This window comes from Impatiens glandulifera, chromosome 4 (genome assembly GCF_907164915.1).
Source record: "Impatiens glandulifera chromosome 4, dImpGla2.1, whole genome shotgun sequence".
Taxonomy (NCBI): Eukaryota; Viridiplantae; Streptophyta; class Magnoliopsida; order Ericales; family Balsaminaceae; genus Impatiens; species Impatiens glandulifera.
In genome coordinates this window covers 6049964-6077658 of record NC_061865.1, presented here as the reverse complement: position 1 = coordinate 6077658, position 27695 = coordinate 6049964, and the positions used below count along the sequence as shown (strand labels likewise).

The window sequence follows — 27695 nt, the reverse complement described above, 5'->3', positions numbered from 1 at the left end:
ATAAAACATACATAAGAATATACAAAAATAAACTAACCATGCTAGCTAACCAAAAAGAAGTGTTTTTAGATATGGAGAGAGAATAAATAAGAACTTGCCGCAAAAGTTGTTCTATGCCTCGATATTTTGGGTAATTTAATTACAAATTTGATCATATTTTGCTATCTCCTTTTTTAAAAGATCATCATGTGATCCAGTTGAGGACATCAACTTTGACAATATATCATATTGAAGCCCAGAAGCATGTCAATATATCAAAGTTGTAGTCCGAAAAATAAACAATAAAAATCCATGCATGATGATGGATTTAACATCACATCTTAGAGAAGCCAAGCAATTAAAATTCGCAACTTGTAACTAACAACAACATATACTAGAATGTTAATAATTGGGAAATGATATGATAGTAGTAATTTTCTAGTGTGCAGATTAGAAGTAAAGAGAACTTCTAGTAGCAACCTAAAAATAATTTATAGCTACAAAAATATTGACACTCTTGAAAGTGAAAGATATAAGGTCTACATTTGAACCTATAAACAAAAAATCTGTTTGATAAAACTGAAAATGAAGTGTTTAATGTTGAATTGTAAGTGTCGAATATGTTACGTCTCTAAACAATAAATGTTCTCTAAATTCCAAGTACTAAAAAAATACTAAACGTCTGTTTACTTTTGTAATTTATCTTTTGGACGCTCTTAATAAATTATAGACTTAATTCATTTGTAACTTAAGAAATAAGTAAGATTATTTTATCTTAATTTGAACTAAATCTAAAGAATTAAGTGATTTTAAACAACTTTTATCAAATGAGCTTCATTAGAATGTAATGAACGAACAAAGAAAGAACAAAGAATGGACTCATTCATATATAGCGAAAAGCAGGGTCAGAGAGAAATGTGTAATAAATATACCTTCATCTTTATCTCTTTAAACATGTCTTTAATCCATACTCGTTGAGCACCAAGATTCTCTAGTTGCTTCTACAATAAGAAGAAAAAGTAATCAAAACATGAAAGAAATAGTCAAAATGGAAAATGACTGTTCAATACATGAAAAGCAAAAGAAAATGTCAAATAAAATTTTAACTGTTAGCACTATTTCCACCAAATAAGGAAGGCACATTTAACAACTTACAATAATTGAAACTCATATGTTTATCTTGGATAATTACTACCTATAAAAATAACAAGATCTTTGAGTTAAATGAATTATAATTGGTTTTATTGTTATATTTGTAGAAAAGCAACAAGCAGAAATTCTTATGAGTTTGCCAACTTAGATGGTAGAGTTGGAGGAAGTTAATTCTAGAACATGAATTCTTAGTTTTTGAAGGACGATTTCAAAAAAACCACAATGTTGATAAATTATATTAGGAAACTGGTGATTGTATCAAAAAATCTTCATGGCACTTCTCATTTACTCCCTTCATTGTTACTATCAAATGAATGTCCAAATTATAAGACCCTTTGGTGTTTCCAGTATCTTTTAAACTCTACGCTCTACCATCTCTAAACTACCATTGTCTATATATTATCATTCCAATAAACTGTGATTCTTTATTATTCGGGAAGGTTTAGAAAAAACAAGTTGAAGAAAAAGAAAAGACTTGGAGAATTTAGGAGGAGAGAGTTAGAAAATGTGATTCTTTATTATTCCAAACTTTATTTGTTTACAATGGTTATGCATTATATATGGGCTAATACTATATTCTAACCAATCAACCCTTCATTTTCCTAATTCTTATGATAATACTCTTATGTGGATCATCAATATTACATCAAAATATTCAATCAACATAGTCTGTATCAGTGCAGAAGTATCTAATACAATTCAGAATAAGGATAATATCCCTAAATCTAGAAGGTTGTTTTTTCTGTATTCTGGTTATTTTGTTATATTATTTTTTGATGCAAGAGATGGTAATAAAGCTGAACAAAATTGAAATAAATAAAGAGATCAAGGTTATGAGTGATTTCAGGCCATCAATTGTATAAGAGGGTAAAATGAAGTCATTTTTATTATCGAAATCATCACACCCAAAGGCTAGCCATCTAACCCGGTTTGATTAGCTGAAGCATTGGAAATTCTAATGTTCTACACATAGTGACCCTAATTGTCCAATCTGACTGATCATTCAGTCAGATTCAATTTGTTAATAATGGAGAATAGATCACTTTCTAAATCATACAAAAACCATTAATAGGTTTTTGAGACACCTAGTTAGTGATACTACATAAACTCAAGTATTCTCAAACTTCATAGGACCTTCTTACTACAGGAAACCAAGTCTAAAGAATATCCAAGTCTAGTTTTATGACCTTCAGCCAAACGTCCTTCAATATGGACAATCTTTTTGTAATTCATTGATATATTTAACTCGGAATTTGACAGTTAGGCAAGTAAATCATACAAATTGAAGAAACTGAAATCAACATAATCTAAATTTAAGTCACATACACTGAACTCTAACTTATACTTAATTCAGAAATTTTCCTATCTTTCCAGAGGATCTAACAACATTATATAGAAAAATGATAGGGGGAGTTGCAAATAGAAACATGGAGAAGCTTACTTGGACATAATCTGAGTATCAAGTTCTATTCTCATGGGAAAAGTTGAGCCATAGGTGTTTACAAGCACTATCCTCTTCATCTCCTCCTGCACCTTATTCACCTAAGAAAGAAGCGTGCACATACGTAGAGATGTTAACCTGAGAACACGTTTATATTTATTACTAATCAATATATGAAACAATATAATCTATATACCAATTGCTGTGTAGATTCAACAGGATGAGATCCAATGATATCGTTCTGAACGCTTTAAAGTTCAAAACGAAGTATGTCATTTTGGAATCCTCCAACCTCGTGATCGATTTTCTCTGTTCTCGTGGCTTCCATGATTGCCTTCTTCTGCAAATACTCTCGCCTTCTCTTGTTACTGGATAATCATCGGTGCAACGACGATAGATTAAAACCTTGAAAGGGGAGTTCTCTAACCCTTCTCTATCTGCAGGTTCTAACTCTCCTACGAGAGCATCACGACATTCTCTTGGAGTTCACTCATTTTAGGGTTTAATCAATGCCGATTAGGAAAGAAAATCTCAATCTTAAACATGAACGGAATGATGAATGAATAAAATACAGAAAGACAAACGATAGTGAGATAAATTGAAAATCGACAGAACCTTCTCTCCTTCGTATAACTAGGATGGAACACCGTAAATTGAGGACGCCGGTTCAAGTGAGCGGGGAGCCGGAATTATGACCATGTCTGGTGTTGATTTTGGATTAAAGTGGATTCAATTGGATATTATTGGTCTAGTGACTATATTTTTTTATTTGTATTAAAAATATTATTATTATTTTTTTTAAATTTTTACTAAACAATATTATTTAAATAATTTCATGAATTATTTAAATAACAATATTTCGAACAAACAAACACATATTCGAATTGATGATTTCTTAATTTTAGAAATGAGAAAATTTGACATTTGTATCATTACATACTTCTGCTAAAAATTTGTAGTGACATTTAAATAAACTTTTAAATGAAAGATATTATTGTATGATTCCAAATTATGTTAAATAAATGTTAATGAAAAATTGAAACTTATCTTAATATAATATTAAAAAAGGATAATTAATGCTGCCACAAATTAATAGTCAGAAAATCTGAGTTTGAATTAGTAATTGAAAAATGATTTGGATTCAATTTATTTTCTAAAATTAACGTTAATAATTAAAATAGTTACTATTTTATTAAAAACAAAATCAAACCAGGTTAAAGAAGCTCTAATTATACTTTGTTATTTTATTTATTAATCTCATTTAGATTTATTTTTAAACTTAACTTATATATATTTTTTAAGAATAATAATAATAATAGTTTTATTTAAAACTAATGAAGTATAACGAGGGCCCAAAACCATCGGTATAGTGATTACAATACCGAGAGCTTTTTAAAGTAGTCGTTATTAAGCCCCAGATACCGAAGGCTTTGTGAATGGTCGCTATTATATCCTAAATACCTACCACTATCGACTTGGTCGGCATTGATATGATATCTACCGATGGTTTTTGTGTCCAGTCGGCATTTGTCGTCGCTATTGCAGTGTTTTTTACTAGTGAAAGGATTAATATGACTTCAAATGTTAAAACAAATATTATATATATATATATATATATTATTATGTACATACATGGTAAAATAAAATTTTTAAGAATTAATTTTAAAAACCTATAAAATGAAAAGTGTTTTTACATTGGTCTCCAATATCTCTAAAATGGAGAGGAAGTTATCTATATGGAAGAGCATGATGATTTCGAAAGAGGTCGTTTAGTCGTCGTTAATATATTTTAAACAATAACTGAATCAAAATGAAGTATAACCCTCTAAAAAATAATTAAATGTTATAACAAATGAAGCAACCTGCAACAAGTATAGAACAATTAAAAACTTACATTTCATTTGTTATAAAGCAGTGTGTCTGGTAAATGAGAACTGGATTAACCAATTTCCGAAAAGTCAACTTCATGATCTGAATCCGGGTATATTTGATCACTGCCCGATTAAATTGTTCTGGGAAAAGGAAGAAAGGTTCAAAAAGCCCTTTCAATTTTTCAATTTTTGGATGGAAAACGACAAATTCAAGGGTATTCTCGAAAGCGTATGGTCTACAGATGTCAGGGGATTCAACATGTACAGGGTTTCTGAGAAGCTTAAACTCTTGAAGAATCATCTCCAAAGCTTTGACAAGAAGAAGTTCAGCAATATCTCCAATAGAGTTCTGGCTGCTAGAGAAGAATTGGAAGAAGTTCAGAAAAGGTTATTAAGGGATGATAATGATGAACAACTCAATGAAACAGAAAGGGATGCGCTTGAAAATTTCAGAAAGCTGAGTCTTCTTGAAGAGAATTTTATTAGACAAAAATCAAGACAGAGATGGCTCGTTGGGTGACAAAAACACAGCTTTTTTCTACAGAAAATGCAAGGCTAGAAACATGAGAAACAATGTATACATGCTGAAGAATGATGATGGTGAATATGTTCAGTGTCAAAAGGGTGTACAAGATTTGGTTATCGATTTCTATAAGCAGCTTATGGGTACAAGAAAGCAGCATCAAAGTCACCTGAATACCTTGTATTAGATTATTGATAGGAAAATTTCTGCAGAAGATAGTCGCGAGTTGATAAGGGTGGTCACGAGGGTTGAGGTTAAAGAAGCTCTGTTTAGTATTGATGGGAATAAAAGCCCGGGTCCTGATGGGTTTAATGCACAGTTCTTCAAAGACAATTGGTCGGTTGTGGGTAAAGACGTTACTGATGGGGTTTTGGAGTTTTTCAAGAACAGGAAGATGTTAAAGCAATGGAATACAGCGGTCTTAACCTTGATCCCCAAACTGCGGTACCCGAAAAAGTACAAAATTTCAGACCAATTTTTTGTTGCAATGTAATTTATAAAATCATTTCTAAACGATTTAAAAATGTCATAGGAAAAATTATAAATCTTAATCAATCTGCATTCATCCCCGGTAGGACAATCTCTCATAATATTCTTCTCATGTAAAGCCTTCTAAAAGGCTACGAGAATAAGAAAATATCTCCGAGAGTGGCTTTCAAAATAGATATCAAGAAAGCTTTCGACTCTGTTAGATGGGAAGCCATTCGAGACTTTCTAGTTGTATCTGCTTTTTCTATGATTTTTATTGATTGGATTATGCAGTGTGTTTCATCATCATGCTTTGTTGTTAGTGTCAATGGAGTCCACGGAGGCTATTTCAAGGGTGAAAACGAGGTAAGGCAAGGGGACCCCCTCTCTTCTTACCTTTTCGTAGCTATCATGGCGATCTTTTAGAGCATCTTCGTGATGTTCCGAAAGAATCGTCCATACATCTTTCACCCATTCTATGAGGTAGAGGAGGTAACCCATTTATGTTTTGTTGACGATTTGTTCATTCTAGCGCACACAGACATTGATTCCATTAAAACTATTAGGGCTGCACTAACGTTCTTTTCTGAGGTTATAGGTTTAACTATTAATGAAAGCAAAAGTGTGGCATTTTATGGAGGCGTAAATGACGAAACGAAGCAGGACATCTTCAACATCATGGGCTGATAGGAAGGAAGTTTTCCCGTAAGGTACTTAGGAATTCCGTTAACCGTGAAGCGGATCGAGATCTCACACTGCAAGCCGCTGATTAAAAAGGTAAAATACACGATATCTGGCTAGGCAGCGAAAAAACTTTCTTATGTAGGGAGGATCGAACTTATCAAAACAGTGGTCATGGGCATAGTTGGCTACAAGGCACAACAAATGGTCATTTCGAAGAAGGTAATGAAGGAGCTCGATACACTAATGAGGAACTTTATCTGGGGCAGTAGCGGAAGAGGAGGAAAAAAAGTCAAATGGACCGCTCTCTGTAAACCGAAGGACGAGGGAGTCATGGGCTTGAAGAACTGTATCGAGTGGAACAAGGCTCTCACCTTCAAGCATCTGTGGGCTTTAGAGCGCAATCAGGAGTTACAATGGATCAAATGGGTGCATACGAGGTTTATGAAATACGAAACCAGCATTTGGACCTGCAAATTTATGAAGGTATGAGCTGGTCTCTAAAAAAGATTCTTAAACTAATAAGCGATATTACAGATCTTTATGACATCCGGCTAGAGGATGGGAAAGGCACTCTATTCTGGCACGACCCCTGGTTCGAAAACCAGCCTATCATCCACAAGGAGGAGTTTCAAAATACCTGCATCAGAAGGGACTACACAGAAGCGAAAATTAGAGACATTAAAGACGGAAATTGTGACTCACTCTTAAGAAGAAATCTAGAAGGACAGAGGATACTTTATCATATAAGTAACATACAACTACACGATAGACCGGATATTCATGAATGGAAAGCTGAGGACAATGGGAAGCTGGTATCGAAGAAAATATGGGAGGTAACCCGGGAAAAAGCACAGAAAGTAGAATGGGCTCCTCTTGTATGGTCAACGGAGATTATCCCTAGACACTAGTTCATCATATGGCTCGCCTTCTGGGAAAGACTTAATACTTGTGATTGTATCAGCAAATATATGAGTATCCCGGATACGAACTGTCTTCTATGTTGAGGAAATGAAGAAACCATAGATCACTTATTCGAGAGCTGTTGTATTGCTTCAGAGCTTTGGGAAAGATTCTATAAAAGCCTAGAGCTGATCAGTTTCCCAAGCAAATAGAATGAAATCAAAGATGCAGCACTACTCAAAGCCAAGGGAAATAGATTTGCAACAAGCGTGTTCAAGTGCGACTTTGAAGTAGTGGTGTATAACATTTGGCAAGAACGAAATGCAAGGGTATATGACAGAACCTGTAGGAGCGTTGAAGAGTTAGGAAAGATATTGTATCGGATTGCAGCGCCCTCGCGGGAACGTTGACAAGAATTCCAAGCACGGAGCAGAACTGAAATATCTGTAGGAACTGGAATTTACCGTTTTTTAAACTCACTAGAATTGAAAGCATTGTAATTAGATAATTCATTTACGTTTTTAGCTTTTACTCAGAATGTTACGACTTCAAAATCATTTAGGCCTGTCTAGAATGATCTCTTAAACTCGTGGTTTTTTTCCCATTTTTGAGAATTTTTAATGAAATGACGCTAAATGTTATATTATTCAATAATTCCAACTTTGTTTATATGATCAAAATTTTCTTTGTTTATTTTATCATTAATATATTTAAAATACAAACAAAATGAATTCAATTTTCAACCCAAAATTAAGTGGGCATTATCATATTAATCAAAAACATGACCACTTGTGTTAAAATTTGATGTAACAATAGATAAAACCGAGGGATAAGAGGCCGATAACAAAAGATTACGAAACTAAATGTCGATTGAGATGGTTTGGTTTGTCGAGGAATAATAGATATGTGAAAGTGTGATTTAGATATGTTTTGCTGATATATAAAAAGCGATAACAAAGACCATCAGGTCACGAGATTAGAGATCAATTGTAAGAAGGTGGTTAGTTTGTCAAGTGATAAGAGAGGCATGTGAAATTAATAAGGTCACAAGATGAGAAGTTAATTGAAATTGAAGGTTGCTTTGCTGAGATGGATAAGAAATCGGTAATAAAGGATCGTAAACTCACGAGATTAGAGGTCTCAATTAGGAATTAGGATTGATGGTTAAAAAATATAAAAAGAGACCTACACATGTCTAGATAATCTTCTTAAGAATTGATCTCCTCTCTAGAGTTTTATCTTTCGTCGTACCATCTATTTTCAACAAATATTAAAGATGAATATATCCAATTAAAATACACTAGAAGAAAAAAATATATATATATTTGAGTTTTAATATTTAACCTTATATGAATTTGAATCTAATCATTCATATAAACCAATATTTTTTTATAAATTTCTTTTTTCGTACAATAATGTAATTAAGCTCAGCAGGAAAATAATCGGGGGCAGCCGCAAATTTTGGCCATCACCAGAAATGTAATTAGGCAGTTGCCTTTTTTTTCATTTTTGTTTTCGATCAAATGTAAAAAGAATTATTGGTCAGTGGTCCGTCCCTTATATTTTATTTAAGTAACCTATCCACGTCATCCGCCTAACACTCGAATAATTGGCGTGACCCTTTCTTAATCAAAAAGATTTCTAGTCCTAATTGAATCTGGAATATTTGTCACTTAACCTACCACCATATTTGAATGCTTTTGTAAGTTATCAGAATTCAGTACTCAACACCAAAAATATTTGGTCATTTTAAGGATAAATTTTTATTTTTAGAGTAAGTATTTTAGTTTTTTGAATTTTTAGAAAGAAAAAAATAATTAAATAAATTATGTATATTTATTTTTAAATGGTCTATGTATATTAAAATCGATAAGAATTGTTTAAGCAAAACGCAAAATGACAAATCATGAAATGAAAAAAAAAAAGTTATTTAAAAGGTTATCGAACTCGTAAGTACTTAAAAATAATGATTAACTCCTTGGTCGATTATATCAATTTTCCTTAACGGATCTCAGACAACGTCATAATAATAATATTATGAATTATACGCATTGGACGACTGCGATAATTGAAAATTCAACGATTTCTCTTCAACCATATAATCCACCAAAAAATAATTGAGATGGTAACTCAATTATGTAGGCAAGTCATATCAGTCACGTCAATCCAAACTTCCTAGCAATTACCCAAAGACTCGAGCATCACTCAATTAATCCTAATAATATTTCACAAAAGACTTCAGATATTAGTCACCCCTCGACATTGTAAAAGTAAGTGAGTTGACGATTCAACCTCCTCATGACACATACGATTAATCATAATACAACACTTTGCATGCACATATCATCTGTAAGAATTTCACCGTGCATAACGCTCCATTCAATGAACGAGATCTTGGATGAAATATTTGACTCTCAAAGTTTCTTACACCAAAAATTATATGAAATCATCTTAATGAACAAATTGTAGCAATGCCCCACATAGAAACTATCAATGTCTTGTCAATGCATAATGTCACATTCAGACGGGGACACTTGCTTGCGTCCTACCAAAAATAAACTCTATTATGAGACTAACTCTCATTAATATTTAATCTCCTTCTATATCTAATTCGGCTAGCAAAGCCATTAAATCGATGATCAAACATTCCTTAAATGTGACATTTCTACATATAGCAATAAAAGTAAGCTCAGGATACGTCGTAACTAGACTTTTGACATTACACCAAATGTTGTCCCAAAAATTGATCGAAAAACCATCCCCACAATGAATCTAGATTACTAACGAAAATTTTTCCACATAGAATAAATTCTCCTCCAAATGTTATACCCCGTTGGATAATTAGACATTTTGGTGAACCAATCAGACCAAACTTAATCATACGTATATCTGATAATCGATGCCTAAAGACTATTCGACTCCATTGTAAATATACTACACAGTTTTGATAGAATAGCCTTATTAAATGAAACCATATCTCGAATATTATATATTCTTGATTTTTAAAACATTTAATCTTATCACAACTAACTAGATGACAAAACGATAAGTTAGAAGATCTCCATAGAAATTTACACATTATTCTCTCAATTTTTACAACCACGCTCTTTGGAAGAATGAATAAATACATCATATATGTAGGCATGAGTGACAACACATTTTTAATGAGGATTAGTCGGCCCCCTTTCTGTTGAGTTGTGGAGCCTACACTTGTAATAAACTTTACATAAATTAATTAGAGTTTATTGAGTTTGGACTTGGTCCTAAACTAAGAGTTATTTAAGTTTTATTATCTTAATGTTTACCCTATAAATATTTTGTTGTTAAGAGTTTATTGGTCAAGACCGAATTTTAGAGATATAAACAGTGCGAGGTAAAAATTATTGATTCCTTATTCTTCATAGTAAAATTTGGTAGCGGTTGAAGTGGACGTAGCTCTTTTGAATGAACCACTACAAATTTGTGTATTCTTGTGTTCTTATTTTTCTTGCGTTTTATAGTTCATTTCAAACAAGTTAGATTTCGATACCTAAATCCTAACAACTGGTATCAGAGCTGCTAGACTATATTGGAGTACTTAAAAATGATGGGAAGTGATAGCAGTATAGGACATTACATTGGAATATTCAATGGAACAAATTATACATTATGGAGGATGCAGATTGAGGACTATCTTTACGGAAAGAAGTTTATTGTTCCTTTAAGTGAAAAACCAGAAAAGATGAATGAAGTTGAATGAAAACTCCTTTATAGACAGATTTTTGGAGTTGTCTAATTGACACTAGTCAGGATTATTGCTCACAATCTAGCGAAGGAGAAGGCCCTCATGAGTCTAATGAAAGCTCTCTCTAATATGTATGAGAAACCATATGCTAACAACAAGGTGCATTTAATGCAAAAACTTTTTAATTTAAGAATGGTTGAAAGTAAATATGTCACTACTCATTTGAACGAATTTAATACAAATTGAATCAATTTCTATATGTTGAGATTGATTTTGAGAACGAAGTTAGGGCCTGATTTTGTTAGCATCTCTACCGAATAGTTGGAACATATAAGAGAAACAATTAGTAATTTTTTTGGAAATGCAAAGTTGAAAATTATTTTAAGTTAGAGAGCGTAGTTGAAGAGGTTCATAAAATTAATTCTAATGAAACGTTCAAAGGTTATGCTCTAAATGTTGAAATAGGATTAGAGGTAATGATATAAATTTAAATCGAGGTAAGAGCATATCTATATTGAGTAACATGAGGATTCAGTCCAAGTGTGGGCAAACACTTGGTTGCTAGAATTGTGGTGAACAGCGTCACTTGAAGAATAATTAAAAGGCACCGAAGATGAATAATGATGATAAAAAATGATTCAGCCAACACAGTTACAAAAATTATCACTGATGTGTTGCTTCTGTCAGTTGTTAGACTCATAGGTTTTAGATTTAGGAGTGTCTTTTCAAACCACTACCCACAAAGAATTAATGGAAAACTATGTAGTTACAATTGCGGGAAAGTTTATCTTGCACATGGTGAGCCCATTAGATATTGTGGGCATGGGGGACATCAAATTGAATATGAAAAATGGTAAGGTTTGGAAAATTAATAAGGTGAGACACATGTTGGGTTTAATGCGTATTTAATTTCTGTTACACAACTTTATGATGAAGGTCACAGTTTCAGCTGTGGAAACGGTGTGTGGAAGGTGTCTAAGGAGAAATAGTTGTTACTCGATATCACAAAACCAAGACGTTATACATGATTTCAACATATAAAGACACACTTACTATTTTTATTAATGACTCAAAGAATAGTGAATTATGGCATTGTAGGTTATGCCATATGAGCGAAAAAATGATGAAAATTCTTTTGAAAAATTGTCAGATCCAAAACTAAAATATGTTGAACATCATTTATACAAAAACTACATTCTTGGAAAATAGAAATGTATGAGTTTCTTAAAGATTGGGAAAGAGCTCAAGAAAGAAAGGTTATAGTTAGTATACACTGATGTCTAGGCAAATCACACTACTAAGTGACGTTTATAGATGATTCAACAAAAAAATTATGGGTTTATTTTATGAAGAACAAATCTGATGTATTTGTTATTTTAATAAATGAAGGCTTTTGTTAAAAATGAAACAAATCATAAGGTTAAATGCTTGAGATTCGACAACAGAGGTGAGTACATCAATTCAGATTTCAGATAGTATTGTGATGTGAATATGATCAGTATAGTGAAGATTGTTCCCTGAATACCTCAAGATAATGGAGTAGTTGAACGAATTAATCGAACATTGAACGAGCGTGCTAGAAGCATTAGATAGATCTCTAGGCTACCTAAAACATTTTGGACAGAAACTATCAACATTATTGTCTACTTGATCAACAAATAACCATTTGTTCTTCTTGAATTCAGAATTTTAAAAGAAATTTAGAGTAATAAAAAGGTAAATCATTCATTTTTAAAGTGTTTATAAATTGTTTATCATATATGCATTTAATTAATGTTTTAGAAACAAACTTGATCCAAAGTCTAATAAATGTTTTTTCATTGGTTATGGTGATACCGAGTTTGATTATCATTTCTGGGATAATTAAAATCGGAAGATCACTCGTAACAAGAATGTAATCTTCAATGAACAAGTTCTTTATAAAGATATTATTGAGAAGACTTCAGATAGTGATTCCAAAATTGAAGAGTCTACTACGGCCGATTTGAGAGATTTTTTAGCTGAATATATATCGACTGTCGAAAAAGACAAAAATATTGTTAAAGAAATTGTTGAGAACGTGGCCCTAAAGAAAAGATTACAAACAGTGGTTATACAGTTGAAAAGATCGTCAAGAAATCGAAAATCAGTGGAGAGGTGATCCCCTTCTCTATGTTAGGATTTGAATGCCCCAAATCTCATGCTTGAAACGATCTATACAAAGCGCAAGAAAAATAAAAACACAAGAAGACACGAATTTTTAGTGGTTCACTCAAAAGAGCTACGTCAAATTCAGCCGCCACCTAATTTCAATAGAAAGAAGATGAATACAAAGTTTTGCCTCACACGGTTAATCTCTCTAAAATTATGTTTTATCATATATAACGTTTAACAATGACATATTTATAGGGTAAACATTAATGTAATAAAACATAAATAATTCTTGGTCAGGCCCAAGCCAAACCTAAACACAAATCCAATAAACTATAATTAACTTCTTAGAATTTATTATAATTGTAGACTCCACAACTCAACAATCTCTCATTCGGAGAATAACTTCATATTCTCTCAATCGGTAGCGGCTCTCCATCCGGTGTCTTAACGAATAAGGTCAACTGAAGTTGTGCACAACTTCAATTTCTCGTTTGTCACAACTATCATCAGCATATTAACTGGATTCTCACCTCCGAAAATTTTCTAAAGAGCTAAACTTCACCTTATACATTTACAATATAAAAAGTATTTGATATAAGATAAAGAAATAAATTACGAAGTAAATTAAAAAAATAACAATTTAAAGCAGGTAAGATGGAGATACAAAGAGTGAGTCAGTGAAAATGACATTCTAAAAAAAACAAATAATATCTTTATTTGTACAAAAGAGTTACAAAGGAAGTAGGTCCTCCAAAACCAATAATGTATGCCAAACTTATGTACCAACTTATGTACATAACTAAAATTCAATTTTTAATATTTTTATGAAAATATCCCAAAGGAAAAAAAGAAATGGCTATTTGGTCAAACATTAACAATCAAATGAACATGTTTCATTTTTCTTATTGAATTCCCTCTATAAACGTTCTTGTCCATCCTTCACTTGCAAGAGTACTTTTGCCACTTCACTAACAATGGCCAATATCATCTTCTTCTCACTTTCCATTCAAGCTTTTATTTCACTTATGGCTTCTATATCAATTCTTCTCATTTTCAAGAGAAGGATGATAACTTCAAAGGTACCAGCTAAGTTATGTCTCCATCCCGGTCCCAATCCATGCTTTATCGTTGGATACACGACACCAGGGGCGGGGCGGAGGCACTCATAGCGTGACCCGGGCTGTAGCCCTAAGTAGTACTTTAATATATAATATATAGCTACCTAATTTACTAACTTCTCTATTATAGCCCGGGGACCCCACCAGCTAACTAAATATATATTATATGTATTCTATCTAACATCTAATTTTAACTAATTCTATGTAACATATATTTTATAGTATATTTATTCTATTTAAATCACATTAATCTAATTTATTAATTCTTAAATTAAAAAAAAAAAATTACTAGTCAATACTAATATATTATATATTATATTTATTCATAATTAAAAAATATTTTAATTTATTAATTCCTAAATAAATAGTTTATACAATAATATATAATTTATTGTTTTCTAATTAAAGTCTCTAATTTATTCGTTTCTAATTAAATTTAATTACATATAGATAAGCTATATAATTTATCCAATTTAACTAAAAAAATATGTCACTAATAATAATAGTCACGGTCATAATTTTAAATTTTGAATTCTTACTACTCATTAGGTTAAAACGGATGAGCGTATTTTGTCGATTTAAATTGAAATTCATTCTCTCACCAAGTCTGTATAATTTCAATTTTATAGTAATCTATGTCTAGGTGAATCGTTTTTACATTATTCATGTTTTGATGATAATTTTCTTAGTATTTAATAAATTTGTAGGTTGAGAATCTCAAAATTCAACCATTTTTAATGTCAAATTAAGAGAAAAAACGAAAAAATAATATTTTATCTTTTTTTAAGCCAAATTTATAATCCTTCATTATCTGAGTTAATCGAACCAAATACAGTAATTTCCGATAAGAATTTAGAATCTCCTTCTAAATCTCAAAGAATTGAGTTTGATGAAACTACCTTGAATGAGATCCTGAGTTGCGTATTTCTATGTGGCGACACCCTGTAAATTATCACGATAAAATTAGGCGAACTTACATTAAAATGAAACCATACAACCTATGTTGTCGGAGTTTCCGAGATCTAAATTTGGAAAGCAACAACGTCGATTTCAATACTCTTGGTTTAAAAAGTTCACGTGATTGGAGAACTCTTCTTCGAAGATACTGTAATCTGCATTTACAGTTGAAGGTTTCAAAAGTTGAAAAAAGGTTTATGATGAAGGAAGTGTGCCTTTTTGTTTCACGAGGGGAGTTCTAACTTAGTACACAATGAATTTTCAAATTTTGTTGTTGATGTGATGAATGTAACTCGACATATAGATAAAGTTATGAATCGAGAATTTTTTGAACAAATTGAAAAGAATCGATTAAGGCTTGCAGCAATAATTGAGAGTATTTGTTGGCTAAGTTTGCAAGCATGTGCATTAAGAGGTCACGATGAATCTTTAGATTCCCAAAATCAAGGTAATTCTATTGAGATGTTAAAGCTCTTGATAAAATGGAATGATAATATTGATAATGTTATCTTAGAGAAAGCTCTAGGAAATGCAAAGTATATGTCACACGAAGTTTAAAAAGAAATCCTAGACGTTAGGGATATGATGGTGCTAGCAAAACATCGTGTTATTAAGAATGTTTAATATATAATGGAATATTAAAAAACATCGTGTTATATTAGTTTTTGTGAAAATAATTTTAGCCCGGGTAGGTTTGAAATCCTGGCTCCGACCCTGCACAACACCATGTCCAAAATGGGAGTCGAGACCTTTTGCATCCGCTTAGGGAACGTTCTCGTGATAACCGTCACATCCCCTGAGATTGCATGTGAGTTCCTCAATAAACAAGACACCGTGTTCACTTCGCGCCCAATTGTCATGTCGGCTGAGGTGGTGAGCGGAGAGGATTTTCTGCTGTTACATCGACGCCTCTAAATGATCAGTGGAAGAAGATGAGACGCATATTGACCTCTAGTATCCTCTCTCCGGCCACACACCAGTGAATGCATGACGTACAAGAGAGTTGAGGAGGCTGACCACCTTGTTCGTCATGTCTATGTTATGAAAAGCGACGGCGGTGTGGTGAATATCAGAGCCGTTGCACAACACTACTACGGGAATGTGATAAGAAAAGTGGTTTTCGGCAAGAGGTTTTTCGGGAGAGGGGATATGAACGGAGGACCTAGAGTCAAAGATGTGGAGCATGTGGTTGCGCTTTTTAATGTACTCAAATATACATACTCTTTTTGTATTTCTGATTACATTCGGTTTCTTCGATATCAGTTGGATCTCGATGGTCATGAGAAACTAGTAAGACAGGACAAAAACACTATGGACCCGGAATAGATTTGAGCAGGGGCGGAGCCATGCATGGGCTAGGGTGGGCTCCAGTCCCACCTAAATTAAAATCTTAAAATAAAACATTTTATATTTTATTTGACATATGACCCTTAGCCCAGCTGGTTATGTAATTAAATTGTGAAGATGAGGTCAGTTGATCAAACCGATCAACCCTGGCCTCATTTATAATTTATTATATAATTTTATTAAAATAATTATTATTAATATATTAACAATATTTATAATAATACATAAATTTTAATTAATATATAAATAAGATTTATTTTTATAAATAAAGTATAAAAAATTATATATAAAATAATGTAAATCATATAATAATATTATTTATTTTAAAATTATATTTATATAATAATTATATATTATTTTTTATTTATTTTAATATAATTAATAATACAAATTATTTATAAGGGTAAAATATAAAAATTAAAATAATAATAGTGTTTTATATTTCTTAATTTTAAACTATTTCAAAAATTTATAAGAAAATATAAATTAATATTAATAAACAAGTTAAAATAATTACATTGGTTTGATTTGGTATTTAAATAAAGAATTTGATATCCCTGTTCAAGAACCTAACAAATCTCCTAGAATTGATGTTGATGTAAGTTCTCTTAAACTTGATCCATTATTACGTATTCCGATATGGAAATATCCTTTTAATCAAATGGATGAAATTAGACGAGCTTATATCAAGATGGGGTCATATCAACCTATTAAGGATGAGTATCCGCCAACCAAATTTGGAAATCAAAATCGACGATTCCAAAATCATTGGTTTAAGAAATTTACTTAGTTAGAATATTCTCCTTTGAAAAATGCTGCTTTTTGTTTCCCATGTTTCTTGTTTGAACATAAGCAACCCCAAAAACCTACATTTACAATAGATGGATTCAAATATTGAAAGCGAGTTAATGATGAAGATAGATGCTCTTTTGTTATGCATATAGGATGTAATATTTCACCACATAATAGGGCAGTTGAATATCTTCATAATCTAATGAATATCCTTGTCATATTGACAAAGTACTGAATGCATAATCTTTAGATGAAAAACAAAATAACAGATTACGGCTTACAACAACTATTGAAAGCACTCGGTGGCTCACTTTGCAAGCGTGTGCATTGAGAGGGCATGACGAGTCTCCATCTTCTAATAATCGTGGAAATTTTATTGAAAAAAAAAACGGAGCATAAAAAGTTAAATCTGAGATGCAAGTTGGAGTCAGCCCCGGGTAATTTTTCATCATAGCTTCGCCCCTGAATTTTAGGATTAAACAATGGAAAGAAGGTACAAGGATGTTAATGATACCTTCTTGACATGCTAATCACCCTCAGATAACCAAGGAAACAATCTATTGGAACTGGAGGAGATAAAATCTCTTATTTTGGTAAGATTTTATTAAAATAATTTTGAAAACTAAATAAATCTTCAACTTATTTCGCAAAATGAGACATTTTTCATATTTGTTTATTAACAAATAATTTTGATCACTTGAATCTAGGAAGTAATGGTTGCAACGGTTGACAATCATTCGAACGATCGAATGGGCTCTTGACGAGATGTTAAACCAGCCTGATATATTTGTGAAAGCCCTTCAAAAATTAGATCAGGTTGTTGGAAAAGACAGGCTTGTCCAAGAATCCGACATATTGAATCTCCATTATATTAAAGCATGCATAAAAGAGTCTTTTCGAATCCACCCATTTGCACATTTCAATCTCCCTCATGTGTCCACTCGTGACACTACGGTGGCAGGCTACTTCATACCAAAAGGAAGTCATGTTCTCTTGAGTCGTCCTGGACTAGGACGAAACCCTAGGATTTGGAATGAACCACATTGGTTCAAACCCGAGCGTCACCTTAAAGATGACAAGTCACAAGTGATCTTGAATGATCCAGATCTCCGCATATTCTCATTCAGCATAGGTCGGCGTGGTTGTGCTGGAGTCAACTTAGAAACCACGGTGTCGGTGATGTTGTTAGCTCGACTTCTCCAAGCTTTCACATGGTCCCCATCGCCAAACGCTCCTTACATCAAGAGTGTTGAAGGTGCTTGTGAGATGCTTCCTTCCAAGCCTCTGCATGCCTTTGCATTGCCGCATTTGAATGAGGAGATGTACGGTGCACTTCTATAAGAATAGAAGTGCATATGTGTGGGGTTTATAGTTTAATTTATAAATTTTATTTGATTACTATTTATCTGGTTTTGTCAATTGTTTTGTAATAAATTGCTTTATTTAGTTTGTATGATTTGAAGTTGAGAATATATGAGTTAGTGACTGAACATTTTGTAGATGAAAAAAAATAAAATATATATAAATATACTATCATGTTCAACAAGTCTGCAAATCTTTTTACCGACACTACTTTTTTACTGTGCTTAATTAAGAGTCGGTAATATGTATAGCGGCGCATATATGAGCCGGTAAACTCTTTTTTATGTGTCGACAAAGATATATAGTGTTAAAACATTAAACTGCACGCATATGTGAATTAATTTTATATATATATATATATGAGATAATGATAAATTTAAATATGTTTAGGTTGTATATGAACAAATTAATACAAAATGATTAGTATTTTAATATAATCTTATATTTATACAGAGAAGATTATGTGACGTTATATATTAATTAAACAATTATTTAATTTTAACCCAGGCTAATTAATTAAATAAATTAGATACGTATTGGTGTATATTTATTTATAATATATAAATAAAATGGAGGAATTTTGGTCTGTCCTTTTTATTTTATTTGACCAGCCTCCTTTTTTTTCTTTAGTCAAATCACTCGTGATTAATTATATACATAATTATTTTTTATTATTCGAATTTATTCTGTGATGGCATAAATCTCTTATAAATAAGATGGTTTTAGTGGAAATTAAAATTAAAATATTTGTTTATTAGATAAACATTGATAGTTATCCTTCTACAGTTTTTTATTTTGTGGGTAAATATGAAATTATTTGGTAAGTATAATTAATTAGGATAGATTAAATATTAAATTTTTGGAAATTTTTTAATTCATTTATTATAGAATGGATTAAAAAACTTATAATTTGATATTTTAAGATAATATATGAAATTATTTATATTTTTGAATGATAAATATAATTATTTTGTATGTATAGGTTATAAGGTAATTGCTATAGAGAGGAGTTAAAGAGTAAAATGATATAGCACATTAATTCATGTCAAACCTATTTTTTTAAGAATTATTTGGCAAGTTCATCTATTAGATTTTCATATTTATTGTAGTAATAAATATTTCATTTAGTCTTAAATTCAGGAAATAACGGTAACAATGATTGACAATTCATCAGACGGGTCGAATGGGCTCTAAACAAGATGTTAAACCAACACGATATATTTATTAAAACCTTCAAGAATTAGACTAGGTTGTAAGGAAATACAGGTTTGACTAATAATATTACATGCGGAATCTCTATTTTATTAAATATTGCATAAAAGAGTCTTTTTGAATCCACTACGTGAGCGATTACTTCATACTAAAATAGAGTCATGATCTCTTAAACCGGGACTAAACCCTATAATTTGATGTTACCAGTACAAGTAGTATATTTATTTATTAAGAAAACGTCATATGTACAAAGAGAAAAAAAAATCAATAAATAAGGGAGGTGATGCTTCACTTTTGTGTATATATGTCACTTTATAAGTGGGATACATCGAAATAACCAAAAACTACCGTGTCTCAATGGTGTTCTTAACTCGAGAACCATTTTAACTTTCTATAACATAAAAAGAAAGGATTTCTCCCCCTTTATCCATGTTTTTAAAAGAAGAGGTTTTTAATTAAAATTTTAGATGATTTCTCATATTATTACATATTTCTAATCTTTTTGACAATAATTATAAGCAATTCTTCAACCTTTTTCAACCGAAGCAACGCAGCAGCAGATAGGCAGTTGCCTTTTTTTGTCTTTTTTTTATTTTCATTTTGGAAAAAAAAAAGAGAGAATTATGGTCATTGGTCACCCCTATTTATTTATTTTATTTTATTTGACAGAGCCCACTTCAGCCGCCAACTCTAGGACATGTGAATAATTATTATTTTATTTTAGCACTCTTGAAGTCAGTTAATCTCTACTGTTATGTGACTGCTCTTATGTATATATAGAGAGAGATTATAAGAGGTGAAAACCAAAAATATTTTCTCATTATAAGTAAATTTTAAGGGTAAATTTTAATTATCTGTAATTTTTACTAAATATTATAGATTAAATATTAAATTTCTTCAAAAAAAAATCCATTTATGCACGGATCGATTAAATAATACATATACTTTGTTATTTAAGATAATATGATTATAATAAAAAGACATACAAGATCAAATTCAAGACAAAGTATAGAGAGAATATAAAGTAAAAGGTTCAATTCACATTGATGATGCCCCGCGGTAATTGAACAAATTTTTTTGGGTTTGACCCGTAGTTGATCGAGGATGGTATTTAAGTCACTCAATCTGCCCCGATATCATTATGATTCTGCCTTTATATCATCATAATTCTGCCCCGAATACTATAAACATCAATATATATATATAAAAGAGGTGAAAATCAAAAATATTTTGTCATTATAAATAAATTTTAAGGATAAATTTGAATTATTACTAATTATTACAGATTCAATATTAACTTTAAAAAATAAATCCATTTGCATATTTATGCAAGGATTGATTAAACAATACATATACTTTGTTACTTGAAGAATACAAGATAAAATTCAAGATAAAGTATTAAATTTTTTTTGGGAAAAAAAAATAGGACAACGGATTAAGTATGTAGCCCGCAACTCTTCTAGCCTAGCGGTAAAAAGAGGTGGATACCAACCCTAAGATTCTGGGTTCGAGCCCGTCAGGCGGCAAGTTCTGCGTCTGGTTAAATGATTAAGTATGTTTGCGGGCTGCGTCTGGTTAAATGATTAAGTTTGTTTGTGGGCTACATACTTAATCAGTTGTTCCATTTTTAATCTCTGTTTAAAAGTCTTAGTAGCTTAGTTGGTTAAAGAATTGTACTTGTTTTCATCCCCTCTTCTAGCTTAGCGGCAAAAAGAGGTGGATACCAACCCTAAGTTTCTGGGTTCGAGCCCGTCAAGTGGTAAGTTCTGCGCCTGGTTAAATGATTAAGTTTGTTTGCGGGCTACATATTTAATCCTTTGCCCCATTTTTACATACTTAATCCGTTGTCCCATTTTTATAAAGTATTAGATTTTGATTCTTGCTTAAACGGTATAAATAAGCAGAAAAGATCTTTACGGGATTTCCTCCATTCCCCTTTAACAGAGAGGTACAAAACGGTCATATTTAAAAAAAAATTAAAAAATATTTTGTCCCTATTTGTGAAAGTGAAGGGATTGCATAACCGGGATCTTTCTGATTAATAGGTATATGCTTGTAATTATCTAATATAATAGAGCATGTTGTAACAACCAAACCAAAGAATGATCAACTTATGTACATAAATTGAAAATTCAATTTTTATGAACTAATTAAGTACCCAAAAAAGAAAGAAAAAAAGAAGAAGAAAGGGGGCTATATTAGTCAAAAACTAACAATCAACCAATGTTGACTATGTTTCATTTTTCCTATTGAATTACCACTATAAATGTTCTTGTTCACTCCTACCATTCTCACCATCCTTCACTTGCATGAATACTTTTGTCACTTCACTAACAAATATGGCCAATATCATTTTCTTCCCACTTTCCATTCAAGCCTTTATTTCACTTATTATTGCTTCTATATCAATTTTTCTCATTTTCAAGAGAAGGATGATCACTTCAAAGTTACCTCTCCCTCCCGGTCCCAAGCCATGGCCAATTATCGGTAGCATTCACTTAATGTTAAAGAATAAGCCGTTTTATCATTGGATACACGACACCATGTCCAAAATGGGAGTCGAGATCTTTTGCATCCGCTTAGGGAACGTTCACGTGATCACGGTCACATCACCTGAGATTGCATGTGAGTTCTTTAAGAAACAAGACGCCGTGTTCGCTTCGCGCCCAATAGTTATGTCGGCTGAGGTGGTGAGCGGAGGATTTTCCGCGGTTACATTGACGCCTCTAAATGATCAGTGGAAGAAGATGAGGCGCATATTGGCATCTAGCATCCTTTCTCCGGCCACCCACCAGTGGATGCATGGCAAGAGAGCCGAGGAGGCTGACCACCTCGTTCGTCATGTCTACAATGTTACGAAGAGCGACGGCGGTGTGGTGAATATCAGAGCCGTTGCACAACACTACTGCGGGAATGTGATAAGAAAAATGATTTTCGGCAAGAGATTTTTCGGTAAAGAGGATATAAACGGAGGACCTGGAGTCGAGGATGTGGAGCATGTGGCTGCACTTTTTAATGTACTCAAATACACATATTCTTTTTGCATTTCTGACTACATTCCATTTCTTCGATATCGGTTGGATCTCGACGGTCATGAGAAACTAGTAAGACATGCTAATGAGGGTGTAAGAAAACATCAGGACCCGGACATAGACTCGAGGATTAAACAATGGAAGGAAGGATCAAGGAGTGTTACTGAGGACCTTCTTGACATGTTAATCACTCTTAAAGATGATGAAGGAAACCCTCTATTGGCACCGGAAGAGATTAAATCCCTGATTTTGGTAAGATATTTAACTAATCCATTTTTCATAAATAAATAAAATAAAATAAAACAAGTAACATTGAATTTGGTTGAAATAATTTTGCAAGTTAATTGTTGAAACTTTTAAGGTTTATTGTATTAATAAATCATTTTTGCATGAATCCAGGAAATAACGGTTGCAACGGTTGACAATCCATCAAACGCGGTGGAATGGGCCCTCGACGAGATGTTAAACCAACCTGATATATTTGTGAAAGCCCTTCAAGAATTAGACCAAGTTGTTGGAAAAGACCGACTTGTCCAAGAATCCGACATGTCGAATCTCCATTATATTAAGGCATGCATAAAAGAGTCTTTTCGAATCCACCCATTTGCACCTTTCAATCTCCCTCATGTGTCCACTCGCGACACTACGGTGGCAGGCTACTTCATACCAAAAGGAAGCCATGTTCTCTTAAGCCGTCCAGGTCTAGGAAGAAATCCTAGGATTTGGGATGACCCACTTTTGTTCAAACCCGAGCGTCACCTTAAAGATGACAAGTCACAAGTGATCTTGAACGATCCAGATCTTCGCATATTCTCATTCAGCATAGGTCGGCGTGGTTGTGCTGGAGTCAGCCTAGGAACCACGGTGTCAGTGATGCTCTTAGCTCGACTTCTCCAAGCTTTCACATGGTCCCCATCGCCAAACGCTCCTTACATCAAGAGTGTTGAAGGTGCTTGTGAGATGCTTCCTTCCAAGCCTCTACATGCCTTTGCATTGCCTCGATTGGATGAGGGGATGTATGATGCACTTCTTGAAGAATAAGCCTCGGGTTTCATTGTTTGACAAGGTTATTGATTCACATTGATTTGATTACTTATTTTTATTTCAATCTTAATCATGTTTTATTAATTATGTTGTAATAAAGTTCTTTCTTCATTTTTTCGGTTAAATGAAGAATAGTTCAAATGAAATTACTATAACTAAATATTTAGAGATATATATAATTTATGAGCTATATATATTGTACTTGTTAAAGGAGACAATATTTCATCTACTTGAATTTTTGCAATGGAAAAAATGTATCATATTGAAGTCCAAGATGAGCGATTTGAACTAGTTCATGAATCATGATATGAAGAAAAAATACAAATAAGTGTTGTAATAAGTTTAAGGGCACTCCACCAAGACATAATTTTAGTCAAAAACATGCCAACAACTACCATAAACTATTTACAAGTTAATTTGACTCTATCAATCTATTTTGGGATAATGTTAATTAATAAAAGTGGACATGTTATATTCGTGTGTATAATTGATCAAAATCCGTGTGACTAGACGGTTCAACTGAAAATTCGAACTGAAACTTTTTGGTTCAAAAGGTTATGGTCGTTTGTAGCTCTGGTCCTGTTGATTCCAAACAAAGCGGCCATTCTCCCCAACCCCCAATGACCGCTACAGTTCGGTTGATTCCAAACAAGGCAGTCATTCTTCCCGTTGGCTTGCAGCTCGGTTGATTCCAAACAAGGCAGTCATTCTTCCCGTTGGCTTGCAGCTCGGTTGATTCCAGGGGCGGAGCCACGCATGGACTAGGGTGGGCTCTGTTGAGGTGTTCCTTGCCATTGCGGGCGGGTTTCAAATTCTGGGTAAACGGGTCAGGGTTTTCTTTTAGAAAACGGGTTAGAGTATAAATACTTTTTTTGGGTATTTTTCTCATAACAGAGCAAATAGAGAGAGGGTGAATTACAGATCTAGGGTTTTCTGGTTTCCTTCTTCTTCTTGTTCTTTGGCTGATCCAGAGTGAGAGATTGGGGGAGCTTTTGATTGTGGAGTAGTCCAATCATTCCTAGTGTAATCACTTCTTTCATTTGAGAGCAGGGCATGTAAGTTTCTACTATTGACATTTGTTTGATTTAGTGAAACTTATCCCTCCCGTGGACGTAGGTCGATTTTGACCGAACCACGTATATTGTGTTGTCGTTTATTGCTTTGTGCTATTTCAGTTCTTGGTAATCTGTTTATCGTCATAGACGATTTGGAATCTGATTTGCTACAGGTTTTGATTTCTAAGAAGATCCATAGTTTTGCTGTTGCAAAACCCAACAGTGGTATCAGAGCAGTATTAATTGGTTATCTGTTTTAACATTGGAGCAGAGTGCTCTGTTGGTTATTTGGCGAAATTCATAAAAGAGATCAACTGGTTTCTTTGCTGGTGTTTTTGTCAGTTGTTAAAGCAGTAATAATGGGGAAATCTAGACCTGATATGGTGAGTCTGAATGGTACAAACTACAGGCAATGGAAACTGATGATCAGTGATCTGTTAGTTTCAGATGATTTGAATGAAGCAATTGAAAATGAGGGTGTTAGACCTGAGACTACAAAAGAGGCTGATTGGAAAAAGATAGATAGAAAGGCCTGCAGCTTTATTCGTTCCTGGGTTGGTGTAAATGTTGTGCACCATGTTGAGAATGAGACTACAGCGTATGGTGTGTGGAGCAAACTTGAAGCTCTCTATGCTGGGAGGTCAGCAGGGAATAAAGCAGCACTGGTACGAAGGCTGGTGAATCTGAAGTACATTGATAATAAATCAATTGTTGAGCACTTGAATGAATTTCAAAATATTTTGAATCAGCTGAGTAGTATGAAGATAAACTTTGATGATGAGGTGTAAGCACTTTTAGTCCTTGGATCTTTGCCTGCAAGTTGGGAGACACTTATTATCACTCTCAGCAACTCAGCACCAAATGGTAAAGTCAACATGGCATTTGTCACTAGTTCCTTACTTGATGAGGAGAATCGAAAGGGGGATAAACCCTCTAAGTCTGATATGTTGGTGGCTGATAGAGGAAGATCAAAAGATAATAGAAGTGGTTCGAGCAGGGGAAAGTCTAGAAGCAAGTCTAGAGCTCCAAAGAAAGATGGTGCTTGCCATTACTGTGGCAAAATGGGTCACTGGAAAAATGAGTGCTGGAAATTTAAAAATGATAAAGCGAAGGGTACAGTGAAGCCCAGAGAAAAGAAAGAACAGAGTGCAGATACATCTGCTTATGCTTCAGATGGTGAACTGACATATGCTTCTAACTGTCAAGACTCTTGTCTTAGCACATCTTCAAAAGAAACAGCATGGATTGTTGACACAGGTGCCTCATTCCATATAACTCCACACAAAGGTTACTTCCATTCCTACAAAGCTGGTGATTATGGTGAGGTTCGCATGGGTAACAGTGGTGTGCCCAAGATAGTTGGTCTGGGTGATGTTAGAATTGAGACAAACATGGGCTGCTTCCTGACATTGAGAGATGTAAGACATGTTCCTGATTTGAGAATGAATTTGATTTCAGCAGGTAAGCTCGATGATGGAGGCTACCATAATGTTTTCAGTGGTGGAGCATGGAAGCTAAGCAAGGGTTCATTGGTTATTGCACGAGGTAAGAAATGTTGTTCCTTATACAAGACAAATTTGAAAATTGTCTATGATGCAGCATATTCTGTTTTAATGGAGTCATCCTCTGAGTTGTGGCACAAGAGATTAGGTCACATTAGTGAAAAGGGGCTGAATGTTTTGATCAAGAGGAATGAGTTGCTGAATCTCAAGGATGGTCATCTTGAAAATTGTGAGCATTGCTTGAAGGGTAAGTAGAACAGAGTCTCCTTCAGTAAGTCAAAAGTTGAACTGAAAAAAAATGTCCTTGAATTGGTCCATACAGATGTTTGTGGTCCTATGAAAATTAAATCTATAGGCGGTGCTTCCTATTTTGTAACCTTCATAGACGATGCATCTAGGAAGGTTTGGGCTTATGCTATAAAGTCCAAGGATGAGGTTGCAGCAAGGTTTGAGGTCTTTCACAAGCTGGTTGAAAGAGAGACAGGAAGAAAACTAATTAGGGTGCGGTCAGATAATGGGGGAGAGTACATTGGCTCATTTGATGATTATTGCAAAGAGCAGGGTATTCGACATGAACAGACTGTGCCCAAGACTCCACAACAAAATGGTGTGGTAGAGAGGATGAACAGAACAATGTTGGAACGGATGAGGAGTATACTCTCCCATGCCAGGTTGGCTAAGCATTTCTGGGCTGAAGCCATGAGCACTACAGTGTATGTGATCAACCGTTCTCCCTCCAAGCCATTGAATAATAAGTGTGCAGAAAGCGTCTGGTCAGGTAAAGATGTTAATTATGACTATTTACGTGTTTTTGGTTGCAGAGCTTTTGTGCATGTTCCAAAAGATGAGAGGTCTAAGCTAGATGCAAAAACCAGACAATGAATATTTTTGGGGTATGGTGATGAAAAGTGGGGATACAGGTGTTATGACCCAGTTGATAAGAAGGTTTTGAGAAGCCGGGATGTGGTATTCCTTGAAGATCAGACTATTGAGAATTTTGAAGATGGTGAAAAGCTTGATGCATACATACGTGACCTTTCTGGTCTTGAGTTGTCTCATTATGTTAAGGAGACAAGGCCACATGTAGCTTCAGACTCAGATAGTGATGATGATGTTCCTTAGGGTCAAGTTGTAGGCCTTGGAAATGATACTAATACTGAAACTGATCTTGGTGATAATGTTGAGGTTGATTTTGAAGTTCAACAAGAAGATGGAAATCAACAGAATCAACAAACAGAGGTACTTCGGAGGTCTACCAGGGAGAAAAGATCAAGTTCTAAGTATCATGCTACAAAGTATGTTCTTCTAACTGATTGTGGGGAGCCTATATGCTATAAGGAGGCTTTTGAGGATGCTCATAAGAAAGAATGGATAGCTGCCATGGATGAAGAGATGAAGT

General features: G+C 33.4%; 2 protein-coding genes and 1 long non-coding RNA gene across 3 annotated transcripts; 2 read left to right on the top strand and 1 right to left on the bottom strand.

The window, feature by feature from the left end:
* Positions 1 to 910: 910 nt before the first annotated feature.
* On the bottom strand, positions 911 to 3039 carry LOC124933531. Its single transcript, XR_007098991.1, has 3 exons — positions 2769 to 3039; positions 2573 to 2673; positions 911 to 980 (listed from the first exon to the last, which is right to left on the bottom strand). It is a non-coding gene; the product is annotated as an uncharacterized LOC124933531 (long non-coding RNA).
* A 14815-nt stretch (positions 3040 to 17854) lies between these two features.
* On the top strand, positions 17855 to 18430 carry LOC124934544 (phenylalanine N-monooxygenase CYP79D16-like). Its single transcript, XM_047475074.1, has one exon. The coding sequence runs from the start codon at positions 17855 to 17857 to the stop codon at positions 18428 to 18430; it is 576 nt and encodes a 191-aa protein (XP_047331030.1).
* A 3543-nt stretch (positions 18431 to 21973) lies between these two features.
* LOC124936577 (valine N-monooxygenase 1-like) lies at positions 21974 to 23953 on the top strand. Its single transcript, XM_047477084.1, has 2 exons — positions 21974 to 22947; positions 23095 to 23953. Exons 1-2 carry the CDS (start codon positions 22003 to 22005, stop codon positions 23734 to 23736), a joined length of 1587 nt encoding a protein of 528 aa, XP_047333040.1. The 5' UTR covers positions 21974 to 22002; the 3' UTR covers positions 23737 to 23953.
* The last annotated feature ends 3742 nt before the right edge of the window (positions 23954 to 27695 follow it).